General features: G+C 37.6%; 1 protein-coding gene across 4 annotated transcripts in view; it reads left to right on the forward strand.

Annotated features, from left to right (window-relative positions):
- Positions 1-22,133, forward strand: part of TRPM3 (transient receptor potential cation channel subfamily M member 3) — a 417,155-nt gene that overhangs the window by 157,657 nt on the left and 237,365 nt on the right. For 2 of the 4 annotated variants that reach the window (XM_017807296.1, XM_017807294.1), the window contains exon 1: positions 4,135-4,333. The exons of 1 other annotated variant lie outside the window; for it this stretch is intronic. In XM_017807296.1, the coding sequence (XP_017662785.1) occupies positions 4,244-4,333 (90 nt within the window). In that variant the 5' untranslated portion in view covers positions 4,135-4,243. Of the gene's footprint in view, positions 1-4,134; positions 4,334-22,133 lie in introns of those variants that run through there. One more of the 4 variants, XM_017807293.1, reaches the window with a different exon arrangement.

Here is a 22,133-nt window from a genome sequence, read left to right on the forward strand (position 1 = left end):
CATCAGTCAGCAATTTGTGCATTCACAGCCCAGAAAGCCTATAGTATCCCAAGCTGCATCAAAAGCAGTGTGGTCAGCAGGTCAAGGGAGGTGACTGCCCATCTGCTCTGCTCTGCTCTGTTGTGACTCCACAGTACTGTATTTAGTTCTAGGGTCCTCAGTGCAGAGAAGGGCCACAAAGATGATCAGAAGGCTGAAGCACCATTCCTATGAAGAGGGGCAAAGAGAGTTGGGGCTGTTCCACCTGGAGAAGAGAAGGCTTCAGGGAGGTCTTATAGTGGCCTCCCAGTAGCTGAAGGTGGCCTATAACAAAGCTAGAAACAGACATTTTATCAGTGCCTGTTGTGATAGGACAAGGGGCAGTGGTTTTAAACTAAAGGAGGTTGATTTACGTAAGATATAAGGAAGAAGTTTTTTGCAATTAGGGTGGTAAAATACTGAGTGCCCAGAGAGGTGGTAGATGCCTCATCTTTGGAAACATTCAAGGTCAAGTTGGACAGAGCTCTGAGCAATCTGAGCTACTCGAAGATGTCCCTGCTCATTGCAGGGGTGTTACACTAGATGACCTTTAAAGGTCCTTTCCAACCCAAACTGTTTTATAATTCTATGATTTTATAATTCTGTTCCATGATGTACATGGGAAGAACAGGTGTGATATCATGGGAAAACTCTTCTGCCTGATATTTCTCACATTAGGTGATGGCAGAAGAGGTTGTTTTCTACCCTGATGACCAATATATCTCTCTAGTTTCCTGTATCTCTCTAGTTTCCTATATCTCTCTAGACCAGCCCCTTCTGCCTTTCATTTACACTGAATCTCTTATTTCATAAAGGAATTGTTACTCGGACAGGATAGGGTTTGCTTATGATATCTTGTTTAATGTTTGCTCTCAGGTTGAAAATGTTGGACGTTGCTAATGTGCTCAGAGAGGTCTGGATGTTAATGAGTTTCTCAGCCACTTTCTGTTCTGTAGCATTCCCAGAGGTGTTAAATTTTACCATATCAGAGCTTTCCAAGTGTAGAATTATTATCACATTAGATTGCAGTAATCCAAAAAGAAGTAGTCAAAAAATGCTTTCCATTAACAATAGGTTTTAGAAAAATCTGCAATATCTCTGTATTGCAGGAAGCAATAGAATTTATCTTCTATTTCGTATACCTTTCTGTGGTACCAAAGGTGCTCCTTCACAAGAGACAAAGAACTAGATATGAATACTGATCATGCAGTGATCATACTTCCAGGACAAAGTTTAAATATGAAAGTGACAGCTCCATCTTTTAAATCTAACAAAGCAGGAACCTAAATTCTAGTGGGATTGCTACATCTTTGCATCTTCTAATAGGCCTCAGATTGTAGAAGAGCTGAGCTGAGCACTTGCTTTTTCTGACAGGAAAAGGATAAGAGATTTCAACTCTGACTTTTTCACTGAATTGGCAAGCCCCCCAAACCACATAAAATCCCATCATATCCTTAATCTTTCACTATATTTTTAACCATTGTTGTCAGAATGTCTGAAAAGAAAACTTTTCAGAATTTTCTTCTTTACTTCCCAACCCTTCACCATTTATGCTTACCAAAAACTGATGGAGGCTGCTGGGAATACAAAGAAAACTCCTTGCTTCAGTTTCCTCAAATTTACACTCAATAGCCTCAAAATCACAACAGTATTACTTATAGGTAAGAAATATTCATTAAAAATAAAATTAAAAGTGTTTAAATGATCTACCCATGACATGATAATGTCCTCTCCACCAGTTTCCTCACTGTGACTGACAGAAGTTCATATTCTTGCACTCACTTTCTGCCAATACACATGACTAGGCAAGGCACAAGGCCATGGAAATCAGGCCTGTGATAAAAGGTTGGTGTGTATTAAACGCTGCACTAGAAAACAACTCTCGTCCCTAAGGTACTGTTTGCAGAAGGCAGCAATGATAGAGCTCATCTGAGAGACAGGAAGCTCTGTGCAAGCTAGAAGACACATTGCGCTCACTATTTTTAGTTTATTAAAGCTATCTGTTATGTTTCTTCATTGTCTTCATCTCTCTAGCATCTTCAGAGAATTATTACTCTACTCATTGTAAAGAAGGGCAGCATGCTATGATTACTCTGCCTTCATTGTCCCTAGTACACATGTCCCTAGCATATTTTGTTTTATTACAGATGCTTAATGCAAAATGGATGTGAAAAGCTCAAGGTAGTGGTGAGTTTGGTACCTTTCCAAGAAACTTTCCTGATCTTCAAGGGTAAAATAGCCTATCAGTATGTCTTGAGAGGGTGTGGGATAGGGGAAAGCCATGGTCTTGGGAGTTGTGAGTTCTTGTTTCTGATTTGAGTCTTTTGCTTTCTTTTAACTATGAACTCCAAAAGCTTAATCACTGGATATGATTACCTTTATAACTGAGCAAAGTTAACATGCTGTACATCTATTAAGGTGTATGCTATTTTAAGTCAAATTTTTTTTTCTACCTATTTAATTTTGCCTCATTTATAGAAGCTTGGAAAAGAAGTTTCAGCTAATTATACTTACTTACTCAAGTTCCATTTCACTATCAATAGCAAGGGTTTTTTCCTCCTTTCATGAAACAAATACATTAAGAGCTCAAGCAAGAGATGTTTAAATATGTATAATTTAAACTAGTTGCTCCACCATAACCAGAAATTCATCTGCACAAATTTTGCCACAAAGTAATGTCTCCTGGTGTCCTACCCTTTCTTTTCCACACACAACTCATGGTTTAATCCCTGCACCTTTGAAGTTCTATAATTTTGCCATGTACAGTGGGATGGAACAGGTGGCTTTTCTGGTGCATAATCAGTTTTGCACTATGTTCTTGAGAGGGTGCAGTGAAGAGGAGCTTGCTGGCATGCATGAGTTCCAAAGAAACAGTAGTCTTGATCTCTTTACTCTCATTTGGAGAATTATTCAGCTTTTGCTGATGAATGTAGACACGATACTAAGAATTAATTATAGAGGGGAAAAATATGTCCATTAAGGTTAAAAGGAAATGTGAAAATGGCAGATCAATGAAACTAGCCAAGTAAATTGAAAGTGCATTTTCCAACCTGAGTTATGAGGGACTCAAACTTTACTGAGAAGCAGCTGTTTTTGTCCATAATCTGAGTAAAAACTGGTAATTACTAGCAAAATGAAAAATCACCATTGCTTTATAGGCTTTCTTTTATAATTTCTAACTCTTCCTTTGTGTAATCTTCATCTTATAAGAAAAACAGTGGGGAAAAGGGTATCTTCTTTAGCTGGAGAGCTGCCATTAAGAATATCTTCATTATCTGGGAGGGCCATTTAGTGCCCAAAATGGAAATACGTTTTTCTATACTTGATTTGCTCCAGCAATATTACTTCATGTTGTTTGCATGTCTCTGAAAGAATTATTTAGTGCACACAATATTAAAATGAGCTGAATTTTGACTTGGTTTTTGTTGGTTTTTTGTTTTTTTTTTGTTTTGGTTGTTTTTTGGTTTTTTTTTTGTCCAGGATGCACATGTTAGCACTCGTGCTCCTATAGTACAGCTTCTAACTCCTGCCACTTGCTGCTAGTGCACTGATTATGCCAAATTAATGAAACGCTTTCTAGGTCCATTGTATCAGTAAATCAAGTGTGAATTTATTTTCCCTCTGTCAGTCTGTTGTCTGAGTGTTGGCCCCTCCTCCCCTCACGCCGGTTTCCCTCTCCTCGCAGCGCTTTGGGAAAGAAAGTGCAGGTACCCCTCCCTTGCTTTATTTAAATTCAATTCCTTCTGCCCTGCTTTTGGCCCGGGGAAGCGCATGAGCGAGGCGGGAGGCTCGGCTGAGCCTGACTAACCTTGCTTCTCCCGGAGGCGGGCGGGAGGGAGCGTGGCCGATAGCGCCACATCCCGGTTTTCTTACGGGCTGCCCCTCTCCGCTCACCAGGGCAGCTTGCCCAGAGCCACGGGCGGATCGCCTCCACCCTTCCAGCCGCATTTGGCATGCATGAGCACTGCCGTCCCCGCTCAGGAGGCTGCTGCTGGAGGAAGGAGGCTCGGCGGCTGCCGCTGCCCCCCCGCTCGCCCAGCCTTGCCCAGCCCAGCCCAGCTCAGCCCAGCCCAGCTCAGTTCAGTCAAGCCCAGTCTCTGCCCTGCGGCACCGCGGGCCCGGGCGGGACGCGCCCATCGTGGGATGCCCGCGCCCCGGAGGGCGGATTCCGCGGTAGGCGCTGTCAGGTCTGCGATTGATCTCCCGGTGGGATTTGTGGACAGTCATGAATCAGACCGATGCTCCCCGGCCACTCAACTGGACCATCCGGAAGCTGTGCCATGCCGCCTTCCTCCCCTCGGTCAGGCTCCTTAAGGTACGGCGAGAGCCCTCTTTGCGTTCGGGAACTGGTGTCTGCCGCTCAGCACCTGTCTGCAGGACTGCAGAGGCTGTTGCTGGAAAGTTGACTCAGAAATAGTCCCAACTTTAGTATTAATTACCTTCCCTGCTACCTTTGAAACCCCTTGTGAGCACCTGAAGGTACCAATATTGTTTGTCAGTACTCTGTTCAGCACGTTTGGCTCTCGAGAAAGGTCTGTAAGAGGGGTAAAAAGGAAAAGAGGGATGATGGATTTCTGTGCTGCTATTTGCCTTAAAAAAATCAAGATGTGAACTTCTAGGGATGAAGAAGGTGTCTGTTTCTAAGGCGTGTTCCTTTGTGAGCAGTCCTCTGCTATCTGTTCTTTGGGTTATGTAGTGCCTAAGAAATACCTGAAGGTCCAGTACTACTCAGACCAACTTGTAAATGGAGCAATATGTCAGTGGAAAAAAATTATCTTGGCTTGCTGAAAGCTGTACATGGGAATAAGGTCAGTTAAAGACTGGCAGTGCAGACAGCATCAGTGAAACTATCTGATTTTTTTATTTGTTTAAACCAAGTGTTAGAGTTTTAATGGTGCTTTTGAAAGTGTTTTTAAATGTGCCTTCCTAGGAAATAATTATTTTCTATTTGAAAAAATTATTTGGGATTATATACCGTGGAGGGCTCTTAACCACAGCATGCAGAGTACCACTACTACTGCACACCCCACTGAAGCTGTTTTAGAGGCATTTGTAGCTGGAAAACAAAATATCTTGAATCAACTTTTTGATGAAAAAGGTTACATTAAGCTGAAAAGTCTTCTTTTTTATTGGAACATCTAAATTAATTGGATAGTACAATGAAATTTTAAACAATGTAGTAATTTCCCTGTAGGCTTTATTTTATAAAATATTAGACTCATTACACTATTTATCTCATTTCATCTTAGTATTTGATAGTTTGGCTTTGAAATTAATATACAGCCAAATAAAATGTGTCTATTCTAACAGTGTATTAACATTTGATATAACCATCTGATTTTATGCGAGTAGCTTGGAAATTAGGTCAGTTCTTACTACTGTAACATGCTTGAACAGTGTAGTGTATGACAGTGCACTTAGCAGGCATATGTTGTATGTATAATTATTGTATATGTGATGCACAAGTGATCATCCTGTATATCGTAAAGGTATTTGTCACATCCTTGCAGGAACAGGTTACAGTATCAAAATACTTCTGTTTCCAAACCAGATGTATGGCTGCTGGGAGCAGCTCCAAAGAACAAAAGAAAGACAAAAGTTAGATTGCTGAAAAATCAAAATATAACTAATACAGAACAAATCAGAGGGTGGTGTTGATTGTTCTGTAAAGGCTTCCCCCAGCCCCAGAAGCACACATGAGAATATGCAAACTCTACAAGTCAGATACCTCTAGGGAAACGTAATTTTGCCCAGATGTGAGAGCTCAGATGTGGGGAATTTTACCATCATTCTCAAAACCGGTGTGCAGGGGGTGAGCGGGGTAATCTGCAGTATTTGGTTTTTGGCAGGTAAATGTCGCCCCATGTGTGTGGTTTCTCTTCATTGCATATTTTAAGGATGAACATTGGGATTAATTATTAAAAAAACTGACTAAAAATGATTTTCTGAAGCTACAGCTATAATCTGTTAGGAATAGATAGTGAGTGGACCCGGCAGAGTTAACAACAGCAGGGAAAATAACCAGAGATAAGCAACCTCTGCACAGAGGGGTGTGTGAGGTGTGGGAGAGACCAAGCCAAAGGAGGTGGGACTCTAGCTCCTTCCTCAGCTCATGAGCAGAGCTGCTTGATTGGAGAGGGAAATGCATACATCAGCATCTTCTAGGCTCCCAGAGAGCTTAAAATTTTGCTTCTTATCTTTGTCTTTTATTATTTAGTGTGTTTAAAGCAAGCGATTGACATAAGAACAGGGCCCCATTGACTTAATTCCAACAGCCAACCTGAAGAAATTCTTCATCAAGGGAAGACTAATAACAGCAGCATTAAATTACCAGAGAATTAGTATAAATATTTTCCTGTTTTTCCTCAGGAAAATTGAAAATTTTTATATATAGGAAGTATTCTTTTCTGTTTTGTATCTTTCTCCAAAAAATAAAGAAGTCAACTTTTTTTTTTTCTTTTTCTAAATGAAAAGTGCTCCTGTAAATCCAAGCGCATTGGAAAGGCAAGTGCAATAATTTAAGCTCATTTTTTTAATTGTCCAGTTTCCAATTGGATTAATTAGTCTTAAGGACTAATGCAATATTGTTTTTAAGTAAACATTCATTAGACTCTTTTCTATATATCTTTTTTCTTCAGAGAATGCCCTCCATAACAGAATAAACTTTGCAAAACCTGATATGTTATGGCATATTTTTATTATTATATGCTTTTCTATCATTGCCAAACTCTATTTCAATGTGCCATGTAAATTTATTAAGAGTACAAAAATACCAGATATTGTTCTGTCTTTGTCTTTTCTATACTTTATTTTAATCTACCAGAGCATAAAAGCTGAATGACACCATTAAGTTCAAGGATATAACTCATTCTTAAGAATGAGGGATAGCAGAGATTTCCTGGGTTATACACACAAAAAAGCACTGTGGCATACTTGGACCTTTGTAATAGAAAACATGAACTTTTCAATTAATTCTGTGTCTTCTCAATGAGGAGTTTAAAGTTCTTATTCTGTGGATACACTTTTAAATGTAACATCAGTGCTTTCACACTAGAATCTGGGACTTGCATGGAGGCAAGGCTCTTTGTGTTACTAACAGATCTATCAGATTGTCTTGAAATTACTGATTTTAAATATATACTAAAAAGAGTTGTTCAGCAGGTAGGTTATGCTCTTGTTCCATCCTGTTGAATTGGTGTGCACTGCTCTGTTGCCTGAATTAACATTTGATAGAGCTCTGGCCACAGTAGTCTTGTATAATTTAGATAAGATAGATCACTTGTAGATGTTGTCCAGTTTTGGTCCCTGTGCTTTTCTTCTAGGCATGTGTTCCTGTTCTAACCCACTTCACTAATATCCTCCTCTGTAGGTGTGGTTCTATAATCCTGTTTTCTCAGTTTTTCATTTTCTGACAGGCACACAGAGTACTAGGAGCTGTATTTGAAGTACAGATTGAAACAAATTATTAGCCAAGATTTTTGCCACTTGCATAAAAATCTCATTTTTCCTTCTAATAATTATTTTCTCTAGCACATTCCATGCTGATACTTTTTGTAGTTGTTTCAATATGCTTAAACACATGCTAGTACACTAATGCCTTCCTATCTGAAGTAAGGAGTAAGAAGCATATATAAGCACATATGCAGAGGTGGCTTTGTGCAGAACCATCATTCTTCTGAGATGATCAGGTTAGTTTTAGAGAAAATGGACATTTTAGAACAATGTTGTGTGCTCTTAAAAATGAATGAATGTCATCATACTGAAGATTTCACTTAAAGGACCCCATGCCCTAGAAGAGACTGCAGATGTTGCACTTCTGCTTGAAACAGAGATAATACATGCCATGCAATCAAGAAATGGTCAATATGTTAAAGAATAATAAATAAATAAACTGAGAGTAGACAGAGGACTGAAAAATAAAAGGTCCATAATGTGCAACACCAGAGGCTTATAGATGGGCAAGTGTACAGCATTGGAAAAACAACAAATTACCCAGCCTTCTTTTTTTTTTTTTTTCTTAATAAAACTATTAAATTTTTTCATAATGAATTTGACTTGCATGTCAGTAAGTAAGCTTGTAAGACAGGAAGTTTGGAAGGGACAGAGGAAAGGAAACTGAGTGAATCAGAAGAAACAATGGAGGAAATCCTTGGATGTTTTCTTGCCAGCATACCACTCAGTAAAAATGCCAGCTCAACTGTACCAAATAAAGAGTAGCCTAACCTAGCTCTCTGAACTGGTGGAAGTTTAAAGAGATCAGACATTAAATTTCTTATCAAATGAGAAACTAGATTTTCTTTTTGTTAGTTATTTTTATTTAATTGCCCTACCAAGAATGTATAAGGTAACCCAAAAGAAAACTAAAAAGCTGAATAATAGCTCATTAGAATGAGACACAGTGTCTTTTAATACAAACTTCTGACTGGTCTGATATATCTGGATATAGTACTAGCATCCTAGTGCTCTGTGTGGACAATATTTTTCCTACAGCAAGTTTGGTTATGTCCATAAAGAAGGTATCTACAGGAATAAAGACTGAGGAATATGTGGCAGACTTCACTAAGGTACATGGCAAAATACCACAGTGTTCAATAGCTTAAACAGCTAAAATTACATTGCTATTTGATTACCAAATACAGTTTTATTTCAGGAAAATTTAAAAAGATCTGATTTGGTAAATTGAGTGAAAAAATTGCTTCTCCATAACGGTGGAAGAATGAAGTGTGTTCTTTATAAAAAAGAAAAAATTTCTACTTCTGAACCCCATACTGTGAGAAAAAGTGACTACAAGAGAGGTGAAAACTGTATCTTTTGGATGTGATTTTATTCCTCACATGGATTGCAGAGTTGTTTTTTTTAAAAAAAGGTTATTGGACTGATAGAATACTCCTATATTTCAGGAAAGATAAATGATTTTTTAAAATACTTTTAAGTACATTTGTGTGTCATAATTGTGAGATCGTAATGTTAGATTGTGTTATGGTCTTTAAAAACAGAAGCATAAGCTTTTTATGCTATTTATTCACTAGCAATGAGAAAATGAGCAGAAATCTAAACACAAAGGCAGTCGAAATGTGTAGGGTTTTTTGCTCTTGGCTAGTATTTTGATGTCCAGTTGGAAGTAGAGGTCTTCTAGCTTATTACTGCTTAATAGGTAAGAATTCTATTATTTTAGTTAATTTACTATATCCACCTTTCAAACTGCAACGAAATGAGTCTTGACTGAAAAAACTGATATTCTTGGAACGAATCCTAGTGCGTACAGTTTTCTTTACCGAGGTGGTTTACTAAATGTTTTTGAAAGTAATACACACTTTACTGATAGTAAAATTAGGATAGTAGTTTACTTGTGTCTGCACTCAGCTGCTTACTGACTTAAGTTGAAATAATGAATGAGCCATCCTTATACATCCTTCAGGAGAATTTGATGCATTTTGGGAAGGAATCACAGTTCAGCCCTTAAGATCAGACTGCCTGACACACAGGCATGTAGAAAATACCAGTCACTGTGACTTTTTTTTTTTTTAAATAAAGTCACTAATAGAAAAACTAGTCACACCTGTAGGTATGGTTGGGATGCTGTATATGGTGTGAAATATACATGAGTTTTAGGAGTGCATATAAGTTCTATTCAGAAAGAAATTATTTGATAAACACACTTCTTTTACTGGCAGAAAGAAAATAATTGTTCACATTTGTGAAACATGTTGCATGTTTCTGACTTATTTGTTGTTAGAAGCCCAAAAGCCATGTTTCTAGAAAAGAAAAAGATTCAGTTTTCTGTTATCCGTTCTGCTCCTTGTGCCATCAGTTTCACCATTCAAGGATGGTGGGAGAGAGACCTGGGGCAGGCATTACTGTGTCTTTGCAGTCTCCTGTTTTGTTGTCAATAAATTCATTTTACACCCCAAATTAGGGGAGCAATGGGTGTTGCAATGTAGCTTCACAGCCCCTTTGCACAGGTGTGCTTGCATTACTGCTGCTCAGCTGTCAGCTGTGCCTCTGGTACTTCACATTCTGCAACCAAGCAATGGCAGAATGGTGAAGACACTTCACAGCTGAGGTTGAAGAACTGATAATATACCTTTTGGAGGTTGCACATTCTCAAAAGCTGCTTATTTTTTGAAGTCATACCTCTCATCAGCAGTGAGATGAGCTGATCCTTTTCATGCGGCAACCAGGCATGTTCACATGTAAGGAGTTTCTAATGGATTATGTCAGTTCATTTCTTCTGAAAGGAGAGGAAATGTGGAAGTCGATAATGATTTTTTCATTTTATATAAACAAGTAGTCACTCTGTGTGGTTAATTCTTTGGTGCAGTGTACATTTTTTATGTGATCAAAGGTGAATCAGAGAGTGTTAGCTGTTTGCTTTATTGACTGAATCTTTTCCGTAAATATGACTCAGGCTGATGACCACTGACTTTGAATAGATGTAGTACCAAATTAGTTTCCACAAAAAGAATTGTATTCCCAATTAAGAAAAAGAGAAAGTGGGAGATAAAAACAAAGTGTGGCAGTGGAAGTCATGTTTCCATGGAAGAGCCTACATGTGAAAAGTAGACACATCTTGAAGGCAGAGACTGTGATCTCCTAATGCCATGTAGAGGGAAAAATGATTTTGACTTTCAAGTTAGAAAAGATGCAAAGTTTTTTGTGTGAATGCAAACTTTCTTCTTTTAAACCAGAGAATTTTAGGGGATAAAAAAAAGCTTTTTCTTTCTAGATATGTCACTGCTATGTGAGTGCTTTTCAAAAAAGAAGTAATAGAAAAGGTAATACAAAATTTTCAGTCTTGATGCAGCTACAGTACAAAAATACTTGGCTGTTTTAAAATAAGGATCCTTCAACTGCTACAGGTTTTTATCCTCTTGTACCTCAATATTATTTTCACTGCTTTCTCTAAATCCAGCTGTTTCATCTTTACCTTCATCTTAGAAAATAGAGTGAGGTTTTGCCTTCTTCTGTGCCACATGGCAAATGGGTTACAGTGATGAAGATATCAGAGGTATCAGAGAAGTACTCCAGGATTTTCCACTTTTCCTGCACGCAGAAGGTTTTAGCTTATAAATGATCTCTGCTTCCCATGAGCCTCAGCCTTTTCAGATTTGAGTACTTAAAGAGGCAGCAAGTGGCAGCATTTCCCACTGGCCTTTAATTGATAATATATGAAATACTGCATTAAACTTGCTTATCAGAAATTAAATGAAGTTTCATAATTTGTGACTGCATGAGAGATGATTTATGGTAATTTCCAGAGAAATAAAAATAATAAAAAGTAGCATTTTTATGTATATTAGTGGAATAGAAGAAAAAACTAAGACTTGCTCTGAACAAACACAACAAAATTGTTTAAACAATTTAAACAATTGTTTAAATTGTTTTAAAAACAATTATTGTTTTAAAAATAATTGCAAAATGCTACTAAGTATAGAAGTCATACAAGCCAGAAGTTACAGATACAATGTTGTTTAATGTGTTAGTGTATTAAAAGCATAAGATTTTAATGTTATTCTGCTATACTGTTCCTTATGTTTGAGAGGGTGCCATGTGAAAAATTCAGGGCACAAGACCACAAAGTGAAGCTGAGTAGTTTTATTCCACCTGAATTGCTAACAAGATTATGCTACAGTGTAAAAAGAAATGCCCTGGGGGCTCTCTGGAAATTTATGTCAAAGCTGGTAATAAAGCATGAAATAAAATCACTTCATCGAAAATATCTTTCATCCACCAAGTAATATGATGACATGAAACAGTCTGACAAAGTGCTTTTAGCACTGTCAAGGAAGTTGCTGAAGAAAATATCAGTTTCTTATGATGTAATTATAACAATTATCAGGCTGACTTTACATTAGTGAGAAGATGATTGAGTGAAACATTTTTCATTTATCTTCCTCTTCACCTGTTGCTTGTAAATGCAGATGGGAGAGGTAGTATCTTACTGAGCCATCATAATTAAGATTTTAGGGAGGATGCACCACATTGTTTTGTTTCAGAAGGATGCCATTTTTTTGCCTCCCTGGTGTTTTGAATGGGCATGACATGTTGCTGCTGGGTCTATTGTAATTAAATATCACAGCTCAGTTTTACAGTGCAATGGCTGGACATGCATCTTTGCATATAGCTAAAAAGAGAGACCAAAACAACAACTGGATGAACTAATTATAGGGTATCCAGAGGACCTTTCAGACTGACTTTTATATGATTATATGTAGAGTTTTCTAAGTGTCCTGAATAGCAGAAGGCATTTTCCAGATATATTCTTATTCAACTTTTGGGTTCAGTACTTCAGACTAGTAGGTGATGTCTTTTGCAGGAGGCCATGTTTGATGAACAGTGTCTTTTTCTGGTTGCAAATTCTGTACTATCATATTGAAACTGTGAAGATGTGCACAACCTAGCCATAATACTGCAGCTTTTCTCAGATTTTCTTTCCCCTACATTTCTGCCCGTCTCTGCACTGACCCTTTTCCTGAACTGTGTCATTTAAAGAAGTTTTCAGGTATTTGGCTGTTTAGCGTTTAGTCACAGAAACAATAGTGGTGCCAGGTTATGATGGCAATAATGCTAAAAACCAAATCTCTGCGATTCCTCAAAATGCTTCTTAAGACAAGCAGAGCGGTAGTTAAAGGTATCCCTTTTGTTTTGGATGCGATGGCTGTAATGTTGTATTGTCTTTGATACAGCTGGTTGCAAAGTGATACTGCTTGGAAGCCATATACTTTTTTGTATTATTCAGTTCAAATCCAACTTTGTCTTGAAAAAGAATATGACACCAATTTTTTAGGGGTCCTATGCTTAATTTCTTCTGTGAGAACAGAATAAATTGAGATACGCTATGAAAAGAGACACCCGAAAAGAGGCTTACTATATCCTGCCACTAGCAGGACTAGTTCAACATGGATAATTCCTTTAGGTGTTTGTCTAAGTTCCTAAAGCCATAATGCAATAGGCAGTCTTTTACAGTGACCCTGTCTAGGCCATCAGAAATATTTTTCTGAGGTGTCTGCCTGGATCTTTCTTGCTGCACATAAAAACTGTGTTTCTTGTTTTGTCCATTATGAGCAGAGGAGACAGATGTGGCAGCTTTTTCTGCTTAAGAATTCTTGTGCTGTGTTTGGAAATTGGCTGGTTTAATAGATCAGCTCATGGCGTGTGCATCTTCGTCATCTTCCAATGAAGATTATTAGATTATTTATTCCCCTGTATCTTCCGCAGAAGTCAGACTGATATTCCCTTGCTGCCCATTTTTTTTCTGTCTTTCTTTAGTTTTCAGATGTCTTACTGGAAAGGCAAACAGGGATGTGAGGGACTCCTGCTCAATCTTCCATTCTAATCCTAGCTCTATAAACTAGATTGATAAGGAAACAGAAGGTGTCACAACCCTCCTTAATTTCAGTGTCCTGAAGAGACTGAATAAATTTCCATTAAATTCTCTACAATGTCTTTCTGGTTTAACTGATTTTATAAGAATGTGAGTGGACTAACAACTATCAGTCCTCAGGGAGAGTTTTGGGAGGGCTCAATCCCTTTCTATTTGCACAGCAGAAATATTCTTTTTTTCTTTGCATAAAACCAATGTTTTTTAATGGTCACATTAGCAAAGAAATTTTAAAACTCCATGTGGGGGACAATCAGCAGCTCTACTTATTAAGACACTGAGTTTCAAGCATATGCGCTACCTTTATTACATACCAATGAGGAAATTTAATGTGTAGATGCATTTCTCTGGAATAAAAAGGTGATTTTGATCCTGCTAACCCAAATGGGGGGAGGAGGGGAGGTGAATAAAAAATATTTTCAGACATATCCTAGGGGGAAATTAAATGTGATCAACTTATTTTTTCTTGATTCATGCAGTTATTTAAGAACAATTTAAAGATAAAAATCTGATCTATCAAGACAAAAATATCCTGTGCAGTTCCTTATTAATGGTAACTGTGAGAACTCTAGCTTATTCAGGATGGGAATAGTAAATTGTTCAGAGGATTGCTTCATCTTAAGAGTCTGATGACTGCTATTACTAATATCTGAGATCTAAGGATGAGGTTATTTTCTTTTAGTTGCTTTTATTTCTTAAATAGTGCAAATTTTCTGGTTTATTGATGTTCTAAAATTCATTACTAAAATATCCCATGATAAAATGGATGTCTGTAGAGTCTGAGCAAATGAGAACTACTTGCTCACCAATATTACAGTCTACCAGGGATGTGACTACAATACGAAGTCTTTAAGCAAGCACTGAAATGAGCAAATTGTTTGCATAAAATTACCTGACACGCTTAGCATCTCAGCATCATGAAATGTGTTAACACAGTTATTTTACATTAATTTATTTCCAACTCATGTGAATCCAGTTGAATCAATGGAGACACTTTCACTAATTTTTAGAGGGTGTGACCCTTATTTGCCAGATAGCAGAGCTCGAAGCTTGGAGGAAAAACACTGCAATAGTCCAAGGTATGTATAATGCTCACTTTGTTGTTTTGGTTCAAGATTGAGTGTATATTCAGGTACCTCTGCTGCAAACAGTTGGGTGGATAACTAATGCTGCAAATATTTTCCATATCAAATCTCATGTACTCTCCTCTTAAAGTAAATGAGGAGGGCAAACAGTTGAAACAAACTACTTAATATGATTAAATAACTATGAATAGCTGCAGAGAAGTGTGTAGAACATTTATTAATTCGATTTATTAGAAGCATAACATAGAAATTTTAATTTTCTTTGAGCAATAAGTATACATTCACTATCCATGGCAATTCTAGTCCTTGTTTGCATTGATGTAATCAGAAAATGAGATTTTATTACAGTTAAACCACATTATTCATGGAGCATTTGCTCCTAGTGCTTGGAATTGCATGATGAAGTATTCTACTTTAGCTTGTTTTTGCAGAATACACTTTATTTCAGTATCGATGTGATCACTTTATATGACATTGCTTCAAGCATTGATAACTAGCTTTTTTTGTGACAGTCATCCTAAGCCTAATTCTATTCTTAGCAGATGTTAGTAAATGCTCGTTTGAATCTCAGAGGTCATTTCATGTCAGTAAGGCAGGGATCCCAAAGTCAGGGAGCTGCCAGGTATGCCCGTGCCATCTCAGCACCACAGGATTTTGGGAAGGAGCTGGGGAGCTCCAGTCCCAGCTCAGCTCTGAGCATGGACACCAGCACCCTACAGTGGTTTAAGTTTGGGTGACATGGCTGTTGGACCCTAGTTCACACTTTCTTCCTTGGCCTTAGCCAAAACAAGGTTAATACTGCAACACCATCTCAACTACGCTGACATATGTCTCTTCTTGCATAGCATTTCTACCATAATGCTGTCGAATGCACTGAATGTATATGTATAATCTAGAAAAAGATGTCTGCCAATGAAAAATCCCAGTTTGGAAGCATGCATTATATATCATCATGAGTAAAGCTAGCATTAACATCCTCAAAGTTGCTTTTTAATGCCTTTTTTTTCTGTGCTCAGAATTAATATCCCTTGAATCTAGATTGACTTTTCAGAAACCGCTGAGGCAACATACTCTGGAATTAACAGTACCAATAAACAGCAGCTTGTTATCTTGTTTCCTGAAGCTGAGAAAATCAAAATTGCTAAGATGAGGAACTCATAATGGGTCTGTATCAAAACTGCTCCATTAAAATTTTAGCTCTTTCTAGGTTTCTTCTTCTGTGCTTCCATGATGCAATGGGCTGTGCCTCTGAATATGACATTTGAGACCTGTCTCAGATACTCAAATCAACTATCATTAAAGCACTTGCTTCCTGCTATGTGGACTTTCAGCTTTTCACTGTGAGGCCACAGGCAGCATAACATAATACATTTGTTTCAAAGTTAAAAAAAAAACACAAAACAGGAAGATTCAGTAAAGAATGAGATACCCATAATTAATTCAGGTAGTTGATATGTGCTCTGAATACTCTGTGAATACATAAATGCTAAAACATGTGCTTAAAGCAGTGATTATTAATATACCCCACTTGTTTGGATAATGTGCATATTAGCAGATCTCTGTTTGTACTAGTTTGTTGTTTTTTAATTCCATTCGTAAAAGTGGGCTATTTCAAAATAAAAAACTGAAGTAGGTTAGAAACAGAAGTATTGTCGAGACTTTATAAACATGATAAAGCAGATGAAAATAAAAAAATTAAAATTAAAACAATGTCTTTGGGTTTCATGCAGAGAATAAAACACAAATATATTTTAGAATGTCATATTACTAACATCATTTTTTTGTGGAAAGTTTATCTAATCAAGTTAATCCTTTCATTAGCTGCTGTTTTTCTGTCTGCTTCCCAATCTCATTCTAGGGAGAGCATATCACTAATTCCTGATTTGAGTAAAATTAGTTAGCTCATCCATATGTACTCAGAATCATAAAATCATAGAATATCTGGAGTTGGAAGGGACCCATAAGGGTCATAGGATAATTGAGTCCTACTCCTGGTGCTTGCAGGACTTCCTAAAACTAAACTATATGACTACCCAGACAGTCCTTGAACTCTGAGAGACTTGGTGCCCTCACCACTTTCCTAGGCAGCCTGATCCAGTGACCAGCTACTCTCTGCAGGAAGAACCTATTCCTAATGTCCAATCTGTACTTCCCCTGTTTTACCTTTGGTCCCTTGTGTCGTGTTACTGCTCACCAGAGAGAAGAGATCAGCGACTCCTGCTCCGCTGCTGTCCTTGAAGAAGCGGTAGGCCAGGATAGGGTCACCCCTCAGCTTGCTCTTCTCCAAGCTGAACAAACCAAGTACCCTCAACTGCTCCTTCTCAATCTTGTCTTGAGGGATCTTGCCAGATCTCTTTATGTGAGGATGCTTTCCAGCCTCTTATCCCCCAGTTCATATGTATACCCAGGATCACCCTTTCTCAGATGCAGAATTCAGCACTTGCTCTTGTTAAATTTAATGTGGTTGCCCAGCTCTCCAGTCTATCCAGATATCTCTATAAAGCCTCTCTATCCTTGAGGTAGTCCACAGTTCCTCCTAGTTTAATATAGTCAACAAAAGTACTGAATTTACATTTGGCTGTTGCATCTAGATCATTTATAAAAACATCAAAACATTACTAGACATTTGCTGTTTTACTTTCAATGCTAGAAGTAGTGGTGAAAACTGGAGTTCATGGTGGACAGCAAGGTTGAACATGAAGTACCAATGTGTTTGTTCAGCAAAGAGGACCAGTTGCATCCTGCACTCTGTTAGGGTTGTAGGCAGCAGGGGTCAAGGGAATTGATTGAATCTAAAAGATTCTATGACTCTACGATGTTATGAAGCGGTCCTTCCCCTCTATTTGTGAGACCACATCTCAGTGTGTCTAGTTCTGGGGTCCCTGGAACAAGAAGCATATGGACATGCTGGAGTGAGTCTAGTGGAGGCCGTTTAAACTGGTCAGGGAGTTTCGCATATGACATGCAAAAAACAGCTGGGTTTGTTTAGCCACAGGAAGGCAAGGTAGAAGGAAAATCCTATTTCTCCCTTTCTATACCTAAAATCAGGGTACAGAGGAGATGAACCCAGAATTTTTTCAAAGATGCTGTGTGTCAGGACAAGAGTAATGGAAACAAATTGTCATCACAAGGGTGATTAAGCACTGAAACAGGTTGTATGGACCTGAGCAGCCTGATCTAACTGGAGATACCTGATGACTTGTGCTTTCCTGATTTGACTGGTTTTCAAAGCAGAGCAAAGACTGTTAATCTTCAAAGAAAATGTCCTTGTTTTTGCAGGTGTCTCTTCTGTTTTAAAATGTGGACAAAGATACATTTTTAAACACTTCAGTAGTGTAGAACAGCGCTGAAACTGCTAGGCTGTTATCATAGAAGCTTCTTGAATTCAGCAGTCATCAGAAGAGTCTTCTGAAGTTATTCTCAGTGGCAGCACTTGGTGGCAGCATATCAAGGGTGAAAGGTGACAAACTTTATTCTGTAGATGTGAAACAGAGTGGTTTCTAGGTGCACATTAGATTGCAGTTATGTTCTGGAGTTGTTTCTGCAGTAATAGCTTTACATCTGAGTGTCTCAGAAGTTTGTTTGGATAGCTGATTTTATCACAGTTGAAGAAGCTGATTTACAGCAACGGACAGCTTTCACACAGTTCAGACTGCCATTGTGTCTCTGACTCTTTAGCATGCTAGCAGTTGAGCTAGCAATTTATATCAGCTACAAGCTGTCAAGCTGTTTGTTTTCTGTGACCTACTTCATTTCAATTTGAATATTTAGTTGTTTTGCACAGCTAGGCACAGTGAGGCTATCCATCATTTCTTTGGCAGGACTTCTTTTGATTAGTATTTATGAATAGGGCTAAGGTACCACTGGCAGCTATGGTGGAGGAAACATCCGTAAGGATCCTGAAGCAGGGTTTTGAGTTCAGGCTCTAGCTATCTTCTTCCCAGAGAGAAGCACAAAGACTCTTATCATCTCTTAACTACGAGGTTGTGCTGTTCCAATCATGGGTGCAAGGGTGATAGGAAAATGGTGTGCAAACTGAGGAACAAAGTGTCTGGGGTCTCATGTGTTATAGATCCCCTTTGGATGTTCCTGCTGTCTACAGCAGAGACAGTAGTTGATGTGGGGCATGACTGGCTATTAACTGAAAGGCCACAAGGTTATGAGAGGCAGCTCTGACAGAGGCCCCAAGCTCTGGGGCATATTGTCCCTGCTAATCTCAATGTAAATGGTCTCATTCAGCCCTAAGCTGTGGTGGGCTCACTACCACACAGTTGGCTTCCACAGACAGCTTCATGATCTGGATGGTGAACTATGGCCACAAAGACAAGTTCACTGTCCCCAGACATCTGTTCCAGGAGAGTGCATGAAGATTTGCAGACTGAGAGTGCTGTGGAAGCAGGACTATCTTAGTAAATATATGGTCTGTTGTATGATCAAATATAGCAATTCTGATACAATTCAAATTAAAAAATAGTTCTTGGATTCTTGATTAACTTATTGTTTGGATCATTCAGTGTGTTTAAATATGATATGTTCTGCCATTAGTCCCATTTGCAATTACTTGCCTAAGAAATACCATCTTTATCTCTCAATATTTTACAAATGCATGTATGGATTTGTACTCAGGAGAACCACGAGGAACCTAGAACAGTAGCTTCTCAATTTGTGATGCTTTCACATTGTATGAGCCAAAAAATTTAAGATTGATTAATTGAATGAGAGAGAACTCAAGGGAGAAAAGTAGGTAGCATTAATAATTCAAATGTAATTTCATAAGTTGTGAGCTAGTTTAAACTGTGAGCTAGTGAGCTGAACCAGTACTTCACTGTAGTGTTAGATGGACTATGTAGGTTTTTCTGATTGAATGTAAAAAATAAGGTTCAGGTCATTCATGTAATCACTAAGAACTCACAGTTATGTGTCAGGCAAGTACACTGTTTGGCACATTACCTATCTAATTTGGAGTAAGTATTTCTCAGCTTTGGATGACCTCTATTTCATTGGTAAGAAAGTCTACCTAATCATTTACATGTTCCAGCCCAGATCTAATGCTTTCTTGTGACAGAATATGTGGTTTGCCAAAATAATTTATTCTTTGTTCAGGGTATGGTTTGGGGGTTTTTTGAAGGTTCATAGGGAAAGATGATAAATGTAAGTTACTCTCTCTAAGGCCATGCAGAATAAAGATATAAATTAAATATTTATGAAGTATAAATCTCTGTCTAAAAAAAATGAAGTTTCTGATACAGTTACCTTAGAATTTTTTTAAAATATGAAAATTAGGTGCATACTTACGAAGCCTTGATTAAGCTAAAATCAAGAATGCAAGAGCAATAGTAGTACTACTAATAGTCTGCCTGTTCTTAATATTTGCAGCAATCACACAAAAATACATGTAACTGCACAAGATGCCATGTTTACCATACCCACTATCTGCACATAAGCATACAAAAAGCAATCTGAACAAAATGAGCTTAACCTAACTCTAATTTTGTCCTAATCTTGTAATTGCTGCAAGCAATTGCCTTTTAAATGAAAAAGAATTAAGAGACGACCTTGTCACGCTCTTCAAAATGGCTTTTTGTTAGGAAATGGTTATGCCACCACAATAAATGTGTTAATAACCTGATATTGAATACTTGCTCCTTTGGTCTCACCTCCAGGTTTTAAGTCCTGACTTCACTGAGGTGAATATGCAGACAGCATAAAGACCTAATTTATTACAAAATGTGTTGTTTTCAGTTGCAGCTTTGGCTTGTTTTGACTCTTGTGGTAGCATGTCATCTTTTTCTAAGTTATAGTCCTTGCAGCTTTCCTGACTGGAACCATATAATGGCAAAACAGAAATTAGGGGAAATTAGGCCCATAATTCTGCCTCTATCCTTTTGTAAATTCTGGGTTACCTCTACCTGTGGCACAAATGTTTTGCTATGATGCTACGATATGAAGCTATAAAACAAATTATGTTGTAGAAAAATGAATGATGATTTGAAAATTGAGTCCACGGACAGTTTGAGGGCTAGTACCAAATAAGTTCTTTTTTGTTTTAAATAGATAATGCAGTGAATAACATGATATGCTGATTGCTTTTCTTTGTGCCTGTGTACATAACACAAGTTGTAGTAATTACTCCAAAGTATAAAACAAGAGTGTATTTCTTAAAAGCAATAGTCGTAACAACACAATAAAACAAAAAGACCAAAACACGTGATAGTGCCTAAGTTTTACACATATTTGAATTCTTTTCATTAACTTATACACTTCAAAAGATTTTTCTCCAAATTAAGAATACTGTATCATTTGCTACAAATGATCTTGTCTGCTTCAGGAAGCTGAAGTGTAAGGAGCACAGACTAAAATTAACGTAAAGTAGTAAGCCTGCAAGATATTAGAAGGGGGATGCTAAATGAAAGATGATACCTCAATAAACACCATTGCATACATTCTTCATATAGTAAATCTACACTGCACATTCAAATTTAATTTAGTCAACTGATAATCTATCATATACAATTTTTAAGCCACAGAATAGGAAACATTACTCATGCTGCAAAATAGATTACTACAAAATAGATTCAGCTTTCATTTCTTATTGTGAGATTGATTTTTTTTTTGTTGTAGGTCCTTTGTCTAAGTACGTACAATATTCTTGTTACTTATACAGTTGTCTGAATTTTCATAAGGTAAATTCATGAATTTTTTTTCTTTGTGCTATTATAAATTTCATTTATTCTTAATATATTGCTGTGGAGATGATGAAGCTATCTTTATTCAAAGTGATGTTGTTAGTCTGATGCATTTGTGTGGTATCTTCAAACCTGACTGGATCTGGCAATATTTCATATTCTACAAATTTCAGCTCCAAATTCTACAGAAATGATCAGAGAAGGTGCTTGTACAGACTGCTCTAAGGTCACACTCAAATAATACTAATTTTTCAGTCCCTATGTCTGGATTAGACGGGTTCATTAGATGTATTCTTATTTTGTAGGATTTATTTGATCTACATTTGTGTACTTATATGTCAGTAAATTATGACCAACTGAAAAAATTACTAGTAATGAAAAAATTCTCTCTCTGCTATGTATTACTTTACAGGAAACATATATGATGAAAATATGATAATATTTTCTTAGTCCACTTCCAAACATTCTTATCCTTTTGGTGCGTTAAAGTGCATTTAATATTGAATTCACTTCAGTTGTGATTGTTGCTTGGGTGTAACTAGCAAAGACAAGGCAGCTTCCATGATCCTTTTGTGACATGAAACTATATTTTTGAGAGTGGTGCAATTTTTTTCACTCCCCTTTTCATAGAATCAGAGAGTTGTTAAGGTTGGAAAAGACCTTTAAGATCATCAAGTCCAATCATCAACCTAGAATCACCACTATGTTCATCATTAAACCATGTCCTCGAGTGCCATGTCCACAAAGTTTTTGAACACTTCCAGGGATGATGACTCCACTGTTTCCCTCAGCAATCTCTTCCAATGCTTTACAACCCTTTCCATGAAATTTTTTCCCAAATATCTAGTGTAAGCCTGCCCTGGTGAAAGTTGAGGCCATTTCCTCTCACCCTGCCACTTGTTACTTGCCCATTGATCCAGCCTGTCCAGATCCCTCTGTACAGCCTTTCTACCCTCCAGCAGA

This window comes from Lepidothrix coronata, unplaced genomic scaffold (assembly GCF_001604755.1).
Source record: "Lepidothrix coronata isolate B3197 unplaced genomic scaffold, Lepidothrix_coronata-1.0 Scaffold18, whole genome shotgun sequence".
NCBI classification, from domain to species: Eukaryota; Metazoa; Chordata; class Aves; order Passeriformes; family Pipridae; genus Lepidothrix; species Lepidothrix coronata.